This window comes from Nilaparvata lugens, chromosome 1 (genome assembly GCF_014356525.2).
Source record: "Nilaparvata lugens isolate BPH chromosome 1, ASM1435652v1, whole genome shotgun sequence".
Classification (NCBI taxonomy): Eukaryota; Metazoa; Arthropoda; class Insecta; order Hemiptera; family Delphacidae; genus Nilaparvata; species Nilaparvata lugens.
In genome coordinates, this window is record NC_052504.1 from 99,202,178 (window position 1) to 99,218,198 (window position 16,021).

General features: G+C 35.3%; 1 protein-coding gene across 1 annotated transcript in view; it reads right to left on the reverse strand.

Annotated features, from left to right (window-relative positions):
- LOC111054278 (NACHT and WD repeat domain-containing protein 2) overlaps positions 1-16,021 on the reverse strand; it is a 129,580-nt gene that overhangs the window by 18,607 nt on the left and 94,952 nt on the right. The window contains exons 21-23 of the mRNA XM_039419720.1: positions 13,766-13,984; positions 8,668-8,814; positions 344-546 (exon numbers count right to left, since the gene is read on the reverse strand). Coding sequence (XP_039275654.1) covers positions 344-546; positions 8,668-8,814; positions 13,766-13,984 — 569 coding nt within the window. The remainder of the gene's footprint in view (positions 1-343; positions 547-8,667; positions 8,815-13,765; positions 13,985-16,021) is intronic.

Sequence of the window (16,021 nt, forward strand, 5' to 3'; positions counted from 1 at the left end):
TCCCCCCCATCCTTGAGAAATTTACTTTGTAACCTTCTCGTGCTTGAGGTAGGTGGGTAGAGCAGTTTATTCAAAAGAACACATGTCGATAGTTTATTTGTATTACAGCTGTTGCGACAACTTTTAAAAAATCCTCAAATTTTATAATTAAAAAATAGGAAAATGTACTCTGAAAACAATAACAATAGTATAATCATAGTTTCAATTATTTAGCCGCCAATCGGCATAATGTTATTCCCCGAAATTATCCTCTTTTAAGAATGAGGCTTATAGATCAATGAGCAAGGAAAGTTGTGTGAGTGTACCACACCAGACTTCCACTATAGATTCTAGAATTTCTGACCTGGAATAGTGCGAGCAATGCCGGTAGCAGTGACCTTGGACTGTCCTTCAGCGCCCGATGGCCTTGAAATGGCGAAAATCTTCGACCCAGACTCCTCGAGGAAAGTCAGCTGTTTGATGCCTGGCTGTTCTTGCTTGCTGATCACCTGCTCTGTCAGTCGGTTCCACACCAACACGTTGCCTGATTCCGACGATATTATGTATCTGCAAACAAAAGGGGTATTGACAATGTTGTTTTAGCCAGTTAAAGTGCTATTTATAATAACTCTGGATTGTGAACGCCCCATCTAAAACAATCTGATATCAGCCAAGGTCTATAAATACAGGTCATGACACAATCCCGTGATGCATTGCAAAATCGCCATTTTATGGGGTCCTAGTTCACCAATTTTCAAATTTATCAGGTGTTATCATTGTGGATTGAACAACATGATGTGTTATTTTGTAATATTGTTAAAGTGATATTGCTTGGCTTAGAATTGTAAAATAAATTGTTCCGACAGAATATAATAATATTTAGATTCCAACTAGGAACTGAATTGTTGATTTTTAGATTTAATTGATCGGGACTTTGAAACTCTTTTTGAAATTGGCCTCGCTTATTTCTGTCTTGTCCCAATGCCTTTTGAATCATAATCCTTGAGACAAGATAAGAACAATAATTTTCAATAATAGATAAATGGAAAATTGAAGCATTTATTATTGAAATTTTATTATAAAAAAAATTGAAAACCTGAATTCACATATTATCTGAACTAGAATATTGTTTTTAAAATGCACAATTTTGTTACGAGCAAATTGAATTAGATTGGATTTTCAAATGTACCACCATAAAGACCCCATAAAATGGCCGCTCAATAAGTAACATGAGTGTCATGAACTAAATTCAATAGAATTTATAAGGAGGGCAAAATATCGTACGAACAAAAATCGATGTGTGTGTATGTGTGTGTGTGTTTGTGTGTGTGCGGGGCTTTATTAGTCAAGAGAATATTTTTGTCAATGATTAAAAATTATAAATTTTCATAAGTGAGGTTAAAGGTTCTATAAATTATTATTTTTACATTTTTAAAACCGATCTGGCAACATTGCGGAGCTAGAGAAGGATAGCGCTATCTGCTTTGTTGAATGATTGACAAGGATAACAACACCATGTTAATCAAATACTGCCATTATAACGTGGACCTCACTTTAAGCAGATCTCATGTTTCAGGAGTATGGTAGGCAACCCGCCATACACTCTGTTGCTATCATACATACAGACCTTGGTAAATACTACCATAGAGAAACAATAGCGTAAGTAGATATCCCATGGGATAGGGCGTTTATGTCGCAACTTTTACTGTTATCTCAAGCCGATTACTGTCGATTATTGTCGAATTTCACTTTTTTGTTGGGGTGAGAGTGTATGAACGGCACAATATGAGAGACTACCAGTGTCACACAGCTTCACGGGAAAGAATTAGATTAAGTATGGGCTTGAGATAACAGTAAAAGTTGCGACATAAACTAGATATTCCATGGAATATCTACTTATGCTATTATTTCTCTACGATACAATTTGTCTTTCTTCTTCTTCTTCTTCTTCTTCTTCTTCTTCTTCAAACATATTAAAACCATAATATCAGGACCGAGCTTCGCTCTGGAGTACAAAAGCATAGAAAATTTATTACGAAAGAATAAATTATATTAACACTCATAACATTCATTCAGAAATGTTCTATCTAATCACAGTAAATTGTGACCAATTCCCAGAGAAATGCAAAAATTTCCCTCACATTTTCTGTGTCCAAAAAAGTGGTTTTTGGGTATTGGTCTGTATGTGTGTGTGTGTGTGTGTGTGTGTGTGTGTGTGTGTGTGTGTGTGTGTGTGTGTGTGTGTGTGTGTGTGTGTGTGTGTGTGTGTGTGTGTGTGTGTGTGTGTGTGTGTGTGTATAAGTGAATATGCGTCTGTGTACACAATATCTGATGTCCCAATTAACGGAATGACTTGAAATTTGGAACTTAAGGTCCTTACAGTATAAGGATCCGACACAAACAATTTCGATCAAATGCAATTAAAAATGGCGGCTAAAATGAAGAAAATGTTGTCAAAAACAGGGTTTTTCGCGATTTTCTCGGAAATGGCTCCAACGATTTTGATCAATTTCATACCCAAAATAGTCATCGATAAGCTCTATCAACTGCCACCAGTCCCATATCTGTAAAAATTTCAGGAGCTCCGTCCCATCTATGCAAAGTTTGATTTTAGATTCTCAATTATCAGGCTTCATATACAATTTAAACGAAAAATTTCGAGTGAAAAAGATTCAGCATGAAAATCTCTACAATTAATGTTCAGTAACATTTTCACCGAAAATTGAAAATAAGCTCGAAATTCGAGAAAATGTGATTATTCAATTGCAAACTGTTGGCAACTGTTGATTCTATTAAATCATTCACTATGAAGAGATAGCACACATCGTTTGTCTCCAGCGTTATTATCCTGTCACCAGCTGGCTCAAATCTTTGAATAGTAGACTCTTATGCGCGTGAACACTAGCGTCACGTGATCAATTTTCATAACGGCAAAGAAAGTAGTGCGAGTGCGCCACACCAGATTTTTTATGTATTATTTTATTAATTTCAAAAAAGGTACTCTAAGAAGCATCGAGAAGCCAAGGAAGGTATGTTCAATTTTGGGTCAAATGGAGTTATATACAGATACTTGTATGCTCATCATATATAAAAACTTGGTGGCAAAGGGATATTATGTGACTGTAGCTTAAGCTGTGAGTAAAACAATAGAACATTATTGGCGTCTGAACGAATTCACCATCTCTCTTGAAGGCCAAGAGAAATAATATATCAGGGAGATGTTTTGGTGGCCGATGTGCGCACGCATCTCTGTTGGCTGCCAAAAAACATAATTCTATTTTTTGAACTAATGTCACAAAGAACAAATTCACTCAAAATTCGGAGAAGTGGAATTACCTACAAATGTCACAGCGAACAAATTCACTCAAGATTCGGAGAAGTGAAGATACCTGCAAAAGTCAGGCCAAACAAATTTGCCGGGAACATTTTGTGAAAGCTTCAGGAAATAAACCGTTGAGTGGCACTCTAGTGCTTCAGCTGGCGGAAATATCATTCCACTTTGCTCTCATAGTGTAGCATTCAGAGAGAGAAGGATATAGCTGGCGAGAGAGAGATAAGGATAGGTGGAGAGATAGAGAGAAGATGAATGGAGAGATTAGAATAGAATAGCTGCCTTAATTTTTTACCTAGGAGGGCAGAGTTAGGGCGCAGCCGGCCCTCTCTTGCACTCAATCCTCCAATACAACGCTGAATAATTACTAGATTAATTACATCGAATTGAGAAAGAAATATATACAGTACATAAAATAATACAAACAACGTTAATAAACATTATTGAAATACAAAAAAATAATCGATGGAGGAAAAATAGAAACCTGAATTATAATTAAGATAGAAATAGAAATTAAATATTAAAAACTAATGAAAAATAAAAAGAAGATCAGAAAAGAAAAAGAAAATAGTTCAAGCAAAATCTGTAGAAAGATTATAAATATTCTAGACAGAAACACCGTGTACGGCGGGTTGCCTATCTTACTCCTGAATAAAAGATATTCAGAAGATGAAGAAAAAAGTAGGAGAAGAAGGAGGATGAGGAGAAGGAGGAGGAGGAGGAGGAGGAGGAGGAGGAGGAAGAAGAAGAAGAAGAAGAAGAAGAAGAAGAAGAGAAGAAGAAGAATAAGAAGAAGGAGAGAAAGAAGAACGAGAAGAGAGAAGTAAAGGGGCCTAGAATTAAACTTGATAACTTAAAGATGAATACAAAGAGAAGACTGAGTTGGTGAGAGAGAAAGATTGATTGATTGAGTACTCTATTGATTACAATATATACTGGCTTGAGCACTCATATATAATAACTTACAATACAGCAAAATTATAGATGAATTTACACAATATAGACTAAGAAAATGATTATTGAACGGTATGAAAAATCAACTTGGAATAACTATAGATAATATTGTTATGCATCTACATGAATTGACAGAGCTTTGGACATATTAATGTCCATTCTTTGTTAGAATATTCCAAGTATCCTTCCCACTAACTCTTTACCAAAGATAGAGGGAGATTAGATTAGACTTCTTTATTTATGTATGTTACAATATTTACTGGCTTATACACTAATTTACATTAAATGACGATAATGCTAGTTATTCAACGAATTTCACAAAGTTAAAATAATTAATCAATGAGAATAAATATAGAATGCAATTAGAATAACGATAATATAATAATGTGATGTAACTTCAAAAATCAGCGGTATTTCAACAAATCATTGTCGATTCTCTAAGAAGGATGTGAAATATCCTTCCCATTAACACACGACCGGGTTGTGATGCATTAGAGCTGTTGGGAATTACCGTATAACTCCCATAACAAGTAATGTTCAAATAAGGAACTCCACTTAATAAGTTAAAAACTAGTTGATTTGAATCTTAGAATTATGGGATGAATGAATGAATGAAATTAGAGTGAGTAATGGTGAATACAATATTGCATTGATAATTAAAATTAGATACTGTAAATGGAACAAACGTTATAGAGTGGGATTAGAATTAAAATTTTAGAAATAATTGATTGAGTAATATCGACAATATACAGTACTAAAGAACAGAGAATCTTAAGATAGGAAAGAAAGGGAAGAGATTGATTGATTGAATGATTGAGTACTTTATTTATGTAGATTACAATATATACTGGCTTATACACTCTTATATACAATAGCTTACAATACAGCAAAATTATAGATGAATTTACATAATATAGACTAAGAAAATAATTATTGAAAGTATATGATATGAAAAAGTAATTTGTAATATAATAACTATGGATAATTATATTGTTATGCATCTACATAAATTGGCGGAGCTTTGGACATACCAATGTCCATTCTTCGGAAAGAATATTAAAAATATCCTCCCCACTAACTCTCTAACAAAGAGAAAGAGAGAAAGAGAGGGAAAAAGAGAGAAAAAGAGAGATTCGAAAGATATAGAGAAAGAGTGAGAGCGTGAAAGTATGAGAGAGACAACAGAGAGAGAGAGAGAGAGAGAGAGAGAGTGAGTGATTGGAAGAAGACGGGCAACTATTGAGAGCTTGAAAATACGGGTAAGGTGAAGAAATAGCGGTTGAAAAATGACGGCATTTAAGAGCAAGCAAGAAGCATCAGCAGCTAAGTGACAAAAAGCTCCCAATTCATCTTCCCAGCCAACATCGCATCTCCACTTCATTTCCCAACAAGTCCAAGCCAATTATTATTGTTGATGCTACAGTGAAAGAGTCGGAAAGTGTAAGAGTGAGAGTCACTCCTGCAATCCATCGACTTCAACAGCAGTTATTCAATTACTTTGACAGACCACTTTATTGGATTCGTTCTTTCAATGAAACTCACTAGTTGATGTAGAATAGAATAGACCTATATCAATATAATTCAAATAATTCAAGAATAGAAAATGAAAACTTATTCAAAACGACACCTCGTTTGAAAAATAAATCCAAAATAAAGAATGTTCTCTTTCAACAAAGTAAAAAAAACGTATTTTCCTCCACCTACTGTCTAAAGTACTTACTTTACTCCCTGAAACCTAATACTAAAGTGTCACTTTTTCGCTCTCGGTAGTAAAAAACAGAAAAACTCCCTAGGGAGTAAAAGTGACTCCATTTAAATAACATGGGAGCATCTCTATTTTGAAACTTACATTGTAATAGGTTAGAAGGTCTAAGCTCAGATGAGAAAGCATAATAGAGGTGTCTGTCATTGAGTCAACTGATTCAATACCACAACCAGAAATTTGATCAACTCATGAAATATATGTTTGTATGATAATTATTATATTCTTAATATTAGTAGATGATAAAAATTTATACAATTTTTAAAATATTTTATTCTATTCAAAATACCAGCCAACAAATATTTTCGATCTGCAATTGAAATCTGAACCGCGTGATCTGGAGTCAGCCATTTTTGGTAGCTGCTCAGCTGATATAATTGTTACAACTTTTGCCCATAGATAGCACAATCGGCAGTGCCAATCAGACGACCGGTTTTTAGGTTTTAGATTTAGGTTATGTTGTTAGGAATCATTGTCACCAATACGTGAGTTATTAGAATGATTTTATTTGCAGTTTCTATAAGAAAATGTAGATGGAGGAAAAATGTTGTGTACATCACGAGCGAAAAATACTTTTTCTCCCTCAGGAAAATTGCTGCCCTCGGCTTCGCCTCGGGCTTCAAACTTTTTCCCACAGGGAGAAAAAGTCGTACTTTTCACTCTAGATATACAAATAACTATTAGGCTTAGCCGAAGCCGTCAGCCTGGTTGATAGTTTTCACAGTCTTTATTGACCAAACGTATTGAGGTCCATGTTTTAGCTCGGATTTTCTTTTGTTTGTCTGTATGTATGTATGTCACGCATTTACGGCCAAACGCGTTGATAGAATTCTATGAGATTTGGCAGGAATATTCCTTTTTCAACTGCGCGTCGATGTATGAGTTTTTGTTTGAAATTTACATTTTAAGGATAATATGAAAAGAAAAGAAATTCCTCCATACTCTGATATCACCATATATATACCATCTACTCTGAAGATAGGAATAATCAGACAAAAGAATTATTCATAATCAATCAGCTAAGAAGTGGATTAAACAGATTTTCTGGAGAAGCCGTGTCCATTCCTATAAGGTCTATAGATTCAATCGAAGACCTTGAAGAGTTATGCATCTTTAAGGTATTTGAATATTTTGTTTTGCAGTCATTGTATTATTGATGCATGCCCATCAGTATCAATATTCTCACATTTGAAAAGAACTAATTTGATAGGTGATTAAAAATAATCAAATGAACTAAATTATACTGAAGAAATTATAATATTCTTTATTGGCGAGAATTAATTTTCATCAGATGGAAAAATTATCACAGAACTGGATGAATTATATCATATGGAATACAAATTCAAACGTGAACTGAGTTTGCTAACATTTCAAACAGGTGACATCAGATACTTATGATACTGTATGAAAAAACTGCGTGAGATCTACTGTTTACAAAACTACTAGTAATGATACATTATGTAAGGTTGACGCATATTAGGAAATTGAAAACATTTTGGGCAATAACCTGTTTTTTCTTTTCTGATCATTGTATTGTTTGTGCTAACTCATCGCTGCCCCAGTTCAACAGTGCTACAACTCAAATATTATTGACCGAGCGAAGTGAGGTCTAAGATACAAGTCGACGGTTTGGCATTTCTCTTGATGTTTGAATGTTTGAATGTTTGAATGTTTGAATGTTTGAATGTTTAAATGTTTGAATGTTTAAATGTTTATATGTTGCGCATTTACGGCGAAACGCGGTAATAGATTTTCATAAAATTTGACAGGTATGTTCCTTTTTCAATTGCGCGTCGACGTATATACAAGGTTTTTGGAAATTTTGCTTTTCAAGTAGAATATAAAAGGAAAAATGAGTCTCCTTTTTCAATATGAGAGGAAAAAGGAGCCTCCTTCATCAATATTAGAGCCTCCTACGCCAATATTAGAGTAAAAATCAGACTATAGAATTAATTATCATAAATCAGCTGACAAGTGATTACACAGATGTGTGGAGAAACCAGTCTATTGCTTTATTTCCATATGGTCTATAGTTTCAATCAGGTACTTGTGGATGAGAATACTGCGTGTTCATCAGAACACTGTTCTGAACTGTTCACAGAACTACTAAACATTTTTGAGATTTCTACATCATTTTACTCAGCTTTCCTTCCTCTTTCCAGAGCTACACTCAACTAAGTCTAAGAATATTATACTTCTACATGGGAGAAATCAACATTCCATATGCAATGCACAATTCGTAGTAATAATTTGAAACATTGAATTGCCTTTTTCTCAAAACTTGGATTTTTGAGTTGTAGTAGTGTTGAACTAGGCCAGCACGATAAATAAATAAATATTTCAATGAGGCAATGCAATTATTAACATCTCAATGTAACTTGGTTGGCCAATAACGGTAGGACTTGCAAAATAGACATCCATGTTCATTCTTCACACAAACACACACACACACACACACACACACACACACACACACACACACACACACACACACACACACACTCATGTTCATAACATAAAATAAACATCAATAAACTACTGGAAAATCAGGTCAGATCATTCGATATTATTATTACTACAGTAATTGTTTGAGATTGAAGTTATAAATTGGGAGTAGGAATGTGCGTGGTTCGGAACCCACCTGCCGTCGGGAGTGATGAGAGCATGGGTGACAATGGCGCCCAAAGGACTATCTGCCAACTGAGTGATGAGCCTTCCTATCTGCAGATCCCACACGCCAACTGAGCCACGGGTTACTGTTACCGCTATACCTGATGCCTGGCAAATGCTGCAAAAAACATCATTTATTGTATTTTTTCTTTAGGGCTATTCATAAATATAAATAAAAATTAGAAATCTAATCACCCTTTTAAAACTGTTCAATCGTGTCATGTATCGGCTATATTATTCGATTATCAAGCTATGTTCCAAGACCAGGTTCCTTGTCATTATCAAGTCTAAATAATGGCATTATATAGCCGAAACATGTTTTTTTTTGTGTAGTTGAGAAGTTTATATTGTGGTAATTATTCATATTTAATGAAAAAGACTAAGAAATTGTCGAAAACCACAGATTTATTGATACTTAGAAAGACCGAAACTTTCTAAGTATCAATAAATCTGTGGTTTTTGACAATTTCTTAGTCTTTTTCATTCAAGCCGAAATATGTCATGATTGAACAATTTTAAAAGGGCACTTACATTTCTAATTTTCATTTATAAATATCATCTATCTATAATATAATAAAGTGAATGACTGGCTTATACACGTACGGTATAGGAAGATTGTTTGACGCATCATCACGTCTGAACTACTGGACTGATTAACTAGAAATTTTGTACGATTTCTTTTTGTGCAATTTCTTAGTCTTTTTCATTCAAGCCGAAGCATGTCATGATTGGGAAATTTTAAAAGGGCACTCACATTTCTAATTTCCATTTATAAACATCATCTATCTATAATATAATAAAGTAAATGACTGGCTTATACACGTACGGTATGGGAAGATTGTTTGACGCATCATCACGTCTGAACTACTAGACTGATTAACTTGAAATTTTGCACATAGATTCTTGATCAACCGACGATGATTATAGACTTATTTTCAATTCTTCAAGGTTTCATTTAATCAAGTTTTCAGTCTGTCAAGTTTTTTATTGGACCATTGCAGATCACAGGTTACCTTCTAGTTTATAATATAATGAAGGGAAGAATTGGATTATACACGTATGGAATAGGAAAATTATGTTTGAGAAGAATTGGATTCTTCTCCTAAGAATTGGATTATACACGTATGGAATAGGAAAATTATGTTTGGCACATCATCACGTCTCAACCACTCAACTGATCAACTTGAATTTTATCTATAGACTCTTAATTTATCAAGGGTGGTTATGGGCCTATTTTTAATTCTTCAAGATTCCAGTATGTCAATTTGTCAGTTACAATATTTCAGGGAATATCAATGCATATACATTCTTAATTTATCGAGCATGGTTATAGGCCTACTTTTGAACTCCACCAGGTTGCATTGGGTCAAGTTTCCAGTCCGTCAATTTTATTACTGGACCCTTGCGGAGCACAGGTTACCTTCGAGTATAATAATGGAGGAAAGAATTGGCTTATACATGTACGGGATGGGAAATTTACGTCTACGTTATCATCACGTCTGGACTACTGGACTGATTAACTTGAAATTTTGCATATAGATTCTCAATTAACAAAGGATGTTTATGGGCTGATTCTGAATTCCACAAGGTTTCATAACGTCAAGTTTTCAGACCGTCAAGACTTCTATTGAATCCTTGCGAAGCAAAGGTTACCTGCTAGTTCATCTGTATTATAATGAATGAAACAATTGGCTTATAGACGTACAGGATGGGAAATTCACGAATGACGCATCATCAGATCAACATGAAATTTTCATATTGATTCTCACCTTATTGAGGATGATACTAGAAGCGACAATCTACAGATTTTTCATATATTCAACAGGTTGACGATCCGTTTTCGGGGTGAATGACCTCAACGAATCAGCCACCTGTTGAATGTCTCAAAGGCAAAAGTTTCATTTTCGAAACACAATACCATGTGACTCGACTGATCTAGCATCATGTCCTCCATGGGAATGTATGAAGGAAGTAGAGCTTGGAACATACTCAGATTTCGAAGAACACCTTTAGGATCAGAGCTGGCGGCAAAAATCTACAGATTTTTTATACATTCAACAGGTGGCAGATTTTGTTCTTGGGGTGAATGACCTCAACGAATCTGCCACTTGTTGAATGTCTGAGGAAGTTGTGAGTTCAAAGTCCATCTTAGAGTAGAATCGGCGACCTGTTGCATGTCTGGGTTTAAAGGTCAAATAAAGGCCATGAATATGTTCAGTATTTTGTTCTTGGGGTGAATGACCTCAACGAATCTGCCACTTGTTGAATGTCTGAGGAAGTTGTGAGTTCAAAGTCCATCTTAGAGTAGAATCGGCGACCTGTTGCATGTCTGGGTTCAAAGGTCAAATAAATGCCATGAATATGTTCAGAATTCTGTTCTTGGGGTGAATGACCTCAACGAATCTGCCACTTGTTGAATGACTGAGGAAGTTGTGAGTTCAAAGTCCATCTTAGAGTAGAATCGGCGACCTTTCGACAATGGCGCTTGAAGCCAAACGCCAGCAAGACAGAGGTTTCATGCTTCCACCTAAACAACAAACTTGCCAAGAAAGAACTCAAAATTCAATTTGAGAACACATTGCTCCTCCATAACAGCACTCCTAAATACCTCGGCGTAACACTCGATAGAACTCTCTCCTTCAAAGCCCACTTAACAAAAACAGCGGAAAAGTTGAGGACCAGGAATAATGTTGTTAAAAAGCTTTGTGAACTAGCTGGGGGCTTCAGCTTCAACCCTGCGCTCAACAGCTCTGAGTCTTGTATTTTCTGCTGCTGAATATTGTGCACCTGTGTGGCTAAACAGTCCTCACACACACACAGAATAGATGCCCAACTCAACAATACAATGAGAATGATTAGTGGAGTCATCAAATCAACACCTACTGATGGCTTCCAGTTCTAAGCCACATACCACCACCAAACCTGCGTCGTAAAATGCTCTCATCAGAGAATTTGAAAAAATTTCAAATAACCCAGACCTGAGAATACATGAGGATATTGAAAATGCAAATAAAACCCGCTTGCGATCAAGAAAGCCACCAACAAAAACTGCAATCGATACTGCTACAGAACAGAACTTCAATTTGCTTAGTGCATGGCAGCAGGAATGGACTATGAAGCAGCAAGATCAAATCCCATGGTTCTCCCAAAAGCCACCAGGTTTTGGCTTACCAAGGAAAGCTTGGTCGACTCTAAACAGAATTAGAACCAAGCACGGTCGATGTGGTGACTTGTTGTAAAAATGGGGCAAAATACCATCGCCCTCCTGTGAATGTGGGGAAAAACAAACAATTGACCATATAGTGAAAGAGTGTGCAATCACAGCCTTCAGAGGAGGAACAGAAGAAGATTTCTTGATGGCAACTCCAGAGTCAATAGCTTACTTAAACGGACTGGATATATGACAAGGGATTATTCCAATGATGATCCTGAAAATGGAATGGATACTGATTGATACGTCTTGAAAGCCATACGCTAAATAAATAAATAATCGGCGACCTGTTGCATGTCTGGGTTTAAAGATCAAATGAAGGCCAGGAATATGTTCAGTATTTAGTTCTTGGCGTGAATGACCTTAAAGAATCTGCCACTTGTTGAATGTCTGAGGAAGTTGTGAGTTCAAAGTCCATCTTAGAGTAGAATCGGCGACCTGTTGCATGTCTAGGTTCAAAGTCCAAATAAAAATGCACAAAATAAGAGGTTATTCACATCAAAACGAATCAGCCACCTGTTGAATGTCAGAAAAGCTGAAGTTTCATTTCCAAAAAAAAACCACAATACCATTAGACTCGACTGATATAGCATAATGTCCTCCATGGGAATGCATGGAGGGAGTAGAGCTTGAAGCATCCCTACCCTCATATTTCGAAAAACACCTTGAGGGGCGGAGCTGGAGGCAAAAATCTACAATTTTTCATACATTCAACAGGTGGCAAATACATTCTCATGGTGTATGACCTCATAGAATAGATTAACTTGGACAGTACGCTTCATTTATTTGAATTAATTATATTTCATTTATATACTTCGGTACTTTGTAACTTACAATATGTTCAATTGTTTAATGTGTTTTTGTTTTGTTCATTATTAATAAATCAGTTCAACTGATGATCCAATCATATTTTAATTGTGCTAACTATAGTGAGGTCCACGTTATAATGGCAGTGCTTGATTAGCAATGGTATCGCTATCCTTGTCTATCGTTCAACAGAGCGGATAGCGCTATCTCTTTCTCGCTTTGCTCTGTTGGCAGATCGTCTTTCAACAATGTAGAGTCAATGATTAATTAACAAAATATTTCATCTTAATTATGAAATTTCATTTATTGAAAAACAAATTTGGTTGCTCAATTGACCGAGCTAAGTGAGGTCTAAGATTTAAGTCGACGGTTTGGCATAAACATTGTTTAAATGTTTGAATCTTTATATGTTGCGCATTTACGGCGAAACGCGGTGATAGATATTTCCATGAAATTTGACAGGTATGCTCCTTTTTTAATTGCGCGTCGACTTATATACAAGGTTTTTAGAAATTTTGCATTTCAAGGATAATATAAGAGGGAAAAAGGATCCTTCCTTCATACGCCAATATTAGAGTAGAAATCAGTCTATAGAATTATTAATCATAAATCAACTGACAATTTATTACACAGATGTGTGGAGAAGCCAGTCTATTGCTGTATTTCCATAAGGTCTATAGTTTCAATCAGGTACTTGTGGATGAGAATACTGCGTAAGGTCTACTGTTCACAGAACTACTAGTAAAAATGATATAATCGATTATTTTAAACGAGAATGAACAGTTAATATTACATCAATAAACCTGTATCAGCTACCGTTTATAGAAGGCATTGACAAGACAGAGAATCGGCAACGTTGTTCTGCTATCTTTCTCCTCTGCCATTATAACGTGGACCTCTCTATTGTATTACTACCTGAATTGTAAAGTTTTTCCTGTGATTATTTCTGTGAATTTGAGTGCTCAAACACATAGAATAATGCATGATCATCTCTAAACCAAGGCATACTTGACAAGAAAATTGATGAAATTTGAACTTAGATGTGCGTTACCTGATAGAATCGACCTGCAATTCATGTCTGTCGATGACGTGCACTTGCTCGAAGATATTGTTGATGTTCCACACTTTGACGGTGCGGTCGATTGATGACGTAATCACCGAGTTCCAGTTGCCGACAGTCAGCGCCTCCAAGGAGATGATTCGTCCAAAGTGCGCATCAAGCACTTTTACAAGATCGCCCTTGTCCAGAGTCCATACGTACAGGTTTTTCCTGGAATAGTACCATCAATTAACTGAAAAATTATCATAAATTTACTGAAAATCTTGGGAATAATAATTCATGAATCAATAATTTATTATTAAACGAAGCTCCAAATAAAATGCTGTAAATCACCCGAAGACTTCTGCTAATGCAAATATTGATAACAGGGTTAACAGCTAGATTTCAGGGTGATTTACAGCATTTAATTTGGATTTTCGTTTGATAATAAATTATCAATTCATTAGCATTTGAATGATTGCAATATCTCAGTAATTTACATCTATAATTCAAGAATCATTGAGAAACCAAGTCTCCAGCGTCCAGCGTTCACACATACAGGTTTTCTCTGACAGATCATAATGAATCTACTGCAAAATAGTCGTGAAAATCCATGATTATTGACAAATCGAGTCGCCAGCGTATAGATCTGTATCCTCAGTCTTGTCAATGCCTTCTATAGCTGATTCAGGTTTATCGATGTAATATAAACTGTTCATTCTCGTTTAAAATAATAAATTCTATTTTATCAAGCAAGAAATTATATTTATCAATGATTTAGTAATGAATTTTCATAATCAAGTTTAAATATTTTGTCAATGAATAATTATTAACTCTACATTGTTGAAAAAACGATCTGGCAACAGAGCAAAGCGAGAAAGAGATAGCGCTATCCGCTTTGTTGAATAATAGACTAGGATGGTAATACAATTTCTAATCAAACACTGCTATTACAACGTGGACCTCACTATATCAAATAACCATCAATTTACTGCAAAATAAGCATGGAGATTCATATATTATTGGAAACACATACGCCATTGTTCAGTGTCAATACAAACAGGTTTCTCCCGAGAATTATCATTTATTTGGTGGGAGATGATCATGGAAATTCATATATTATTAGGAATGAAAAATACGCTCTTGTCTAACGTCCATACGTACAAAATTTTCCTGGCAAATAATCTTAGATCTACAGCAACATAATCATGAAAAACCATTGATCATTGGGAAACCGGGTCGCCGGTACCAAACTCACAAGTTTTTCCTGGAAAATTCTGTATAAGATGAATATCAAATATTATAAGAAGTGGTACTATAACCTTATTCAGATCAGCTCATCAACTATCTTAATTCGGGGGAAAATAGTTTTGGATTAATTTCTATTCTGTCATTCCTCTCCCAATCATTGTTTTTATCTTGTGCATGTGTAAATGAAATGAATAAATAAATATAATCTATACTATAATGAGGAAAAGAACTGGATTATACACGTGAGGGATAGGAAAATTATGTTTGACGCATCATCACTTCTGAACTACTAACTGATTAACTTGAAATTTCGCATATAGATTCTTAATCAACCGAGGATGGTTATAGGCCTGTTTCAGACTCTTCAAGATTCCACTCGGTCAAGTTTTCAGTTTGTCGAGTTCTTGAATAGACCTGCTAGTCTTGAATACATACTTTTTACTTTTTGTGTAGTTGAGAAGTTGATATTGTTGACCGAGCGAAGTGAGGTCTAAGATTCAAGTCGACGGTTTGGCATTTCTCTTAATGTTCAAATGTTTATATGTTTTTATGTTGCGCATTTACGCGAAACGCAGTAATAGATTTTCATGGAATTTGACAGGTATGTTCCTTTTCAAATTGCGCGTCGACGTATATACAAGGTTTTTGGAAATTTTGCATTCCAATGATAATATAATAGGAAAAAGAAGCCTCCTTCATACGCCAATATTACCGTAAAAATAAGACTATTCATCATAAATCAGCTGTCTAGTGGACTATAATCCTACCTGTTCAAAAACATCGAACATCTTGAAAATGTATCTTTACATCAACGTTAGTAGACAGTTGTTGACTAACTACTCGTTCAAAAACATCGAACATCTCGAAAATGTATCTTTCCATCAACGTTGTAGACAGTTGCAGCCAGACCTGATAACAGCGCTCACACTCACATTCCGGGACGACACGTCACGGTACGATATAGGACAGAAAGCTCTATGTTTAGTTAAGATTTTTTCTAGACATTTTTTATTGATA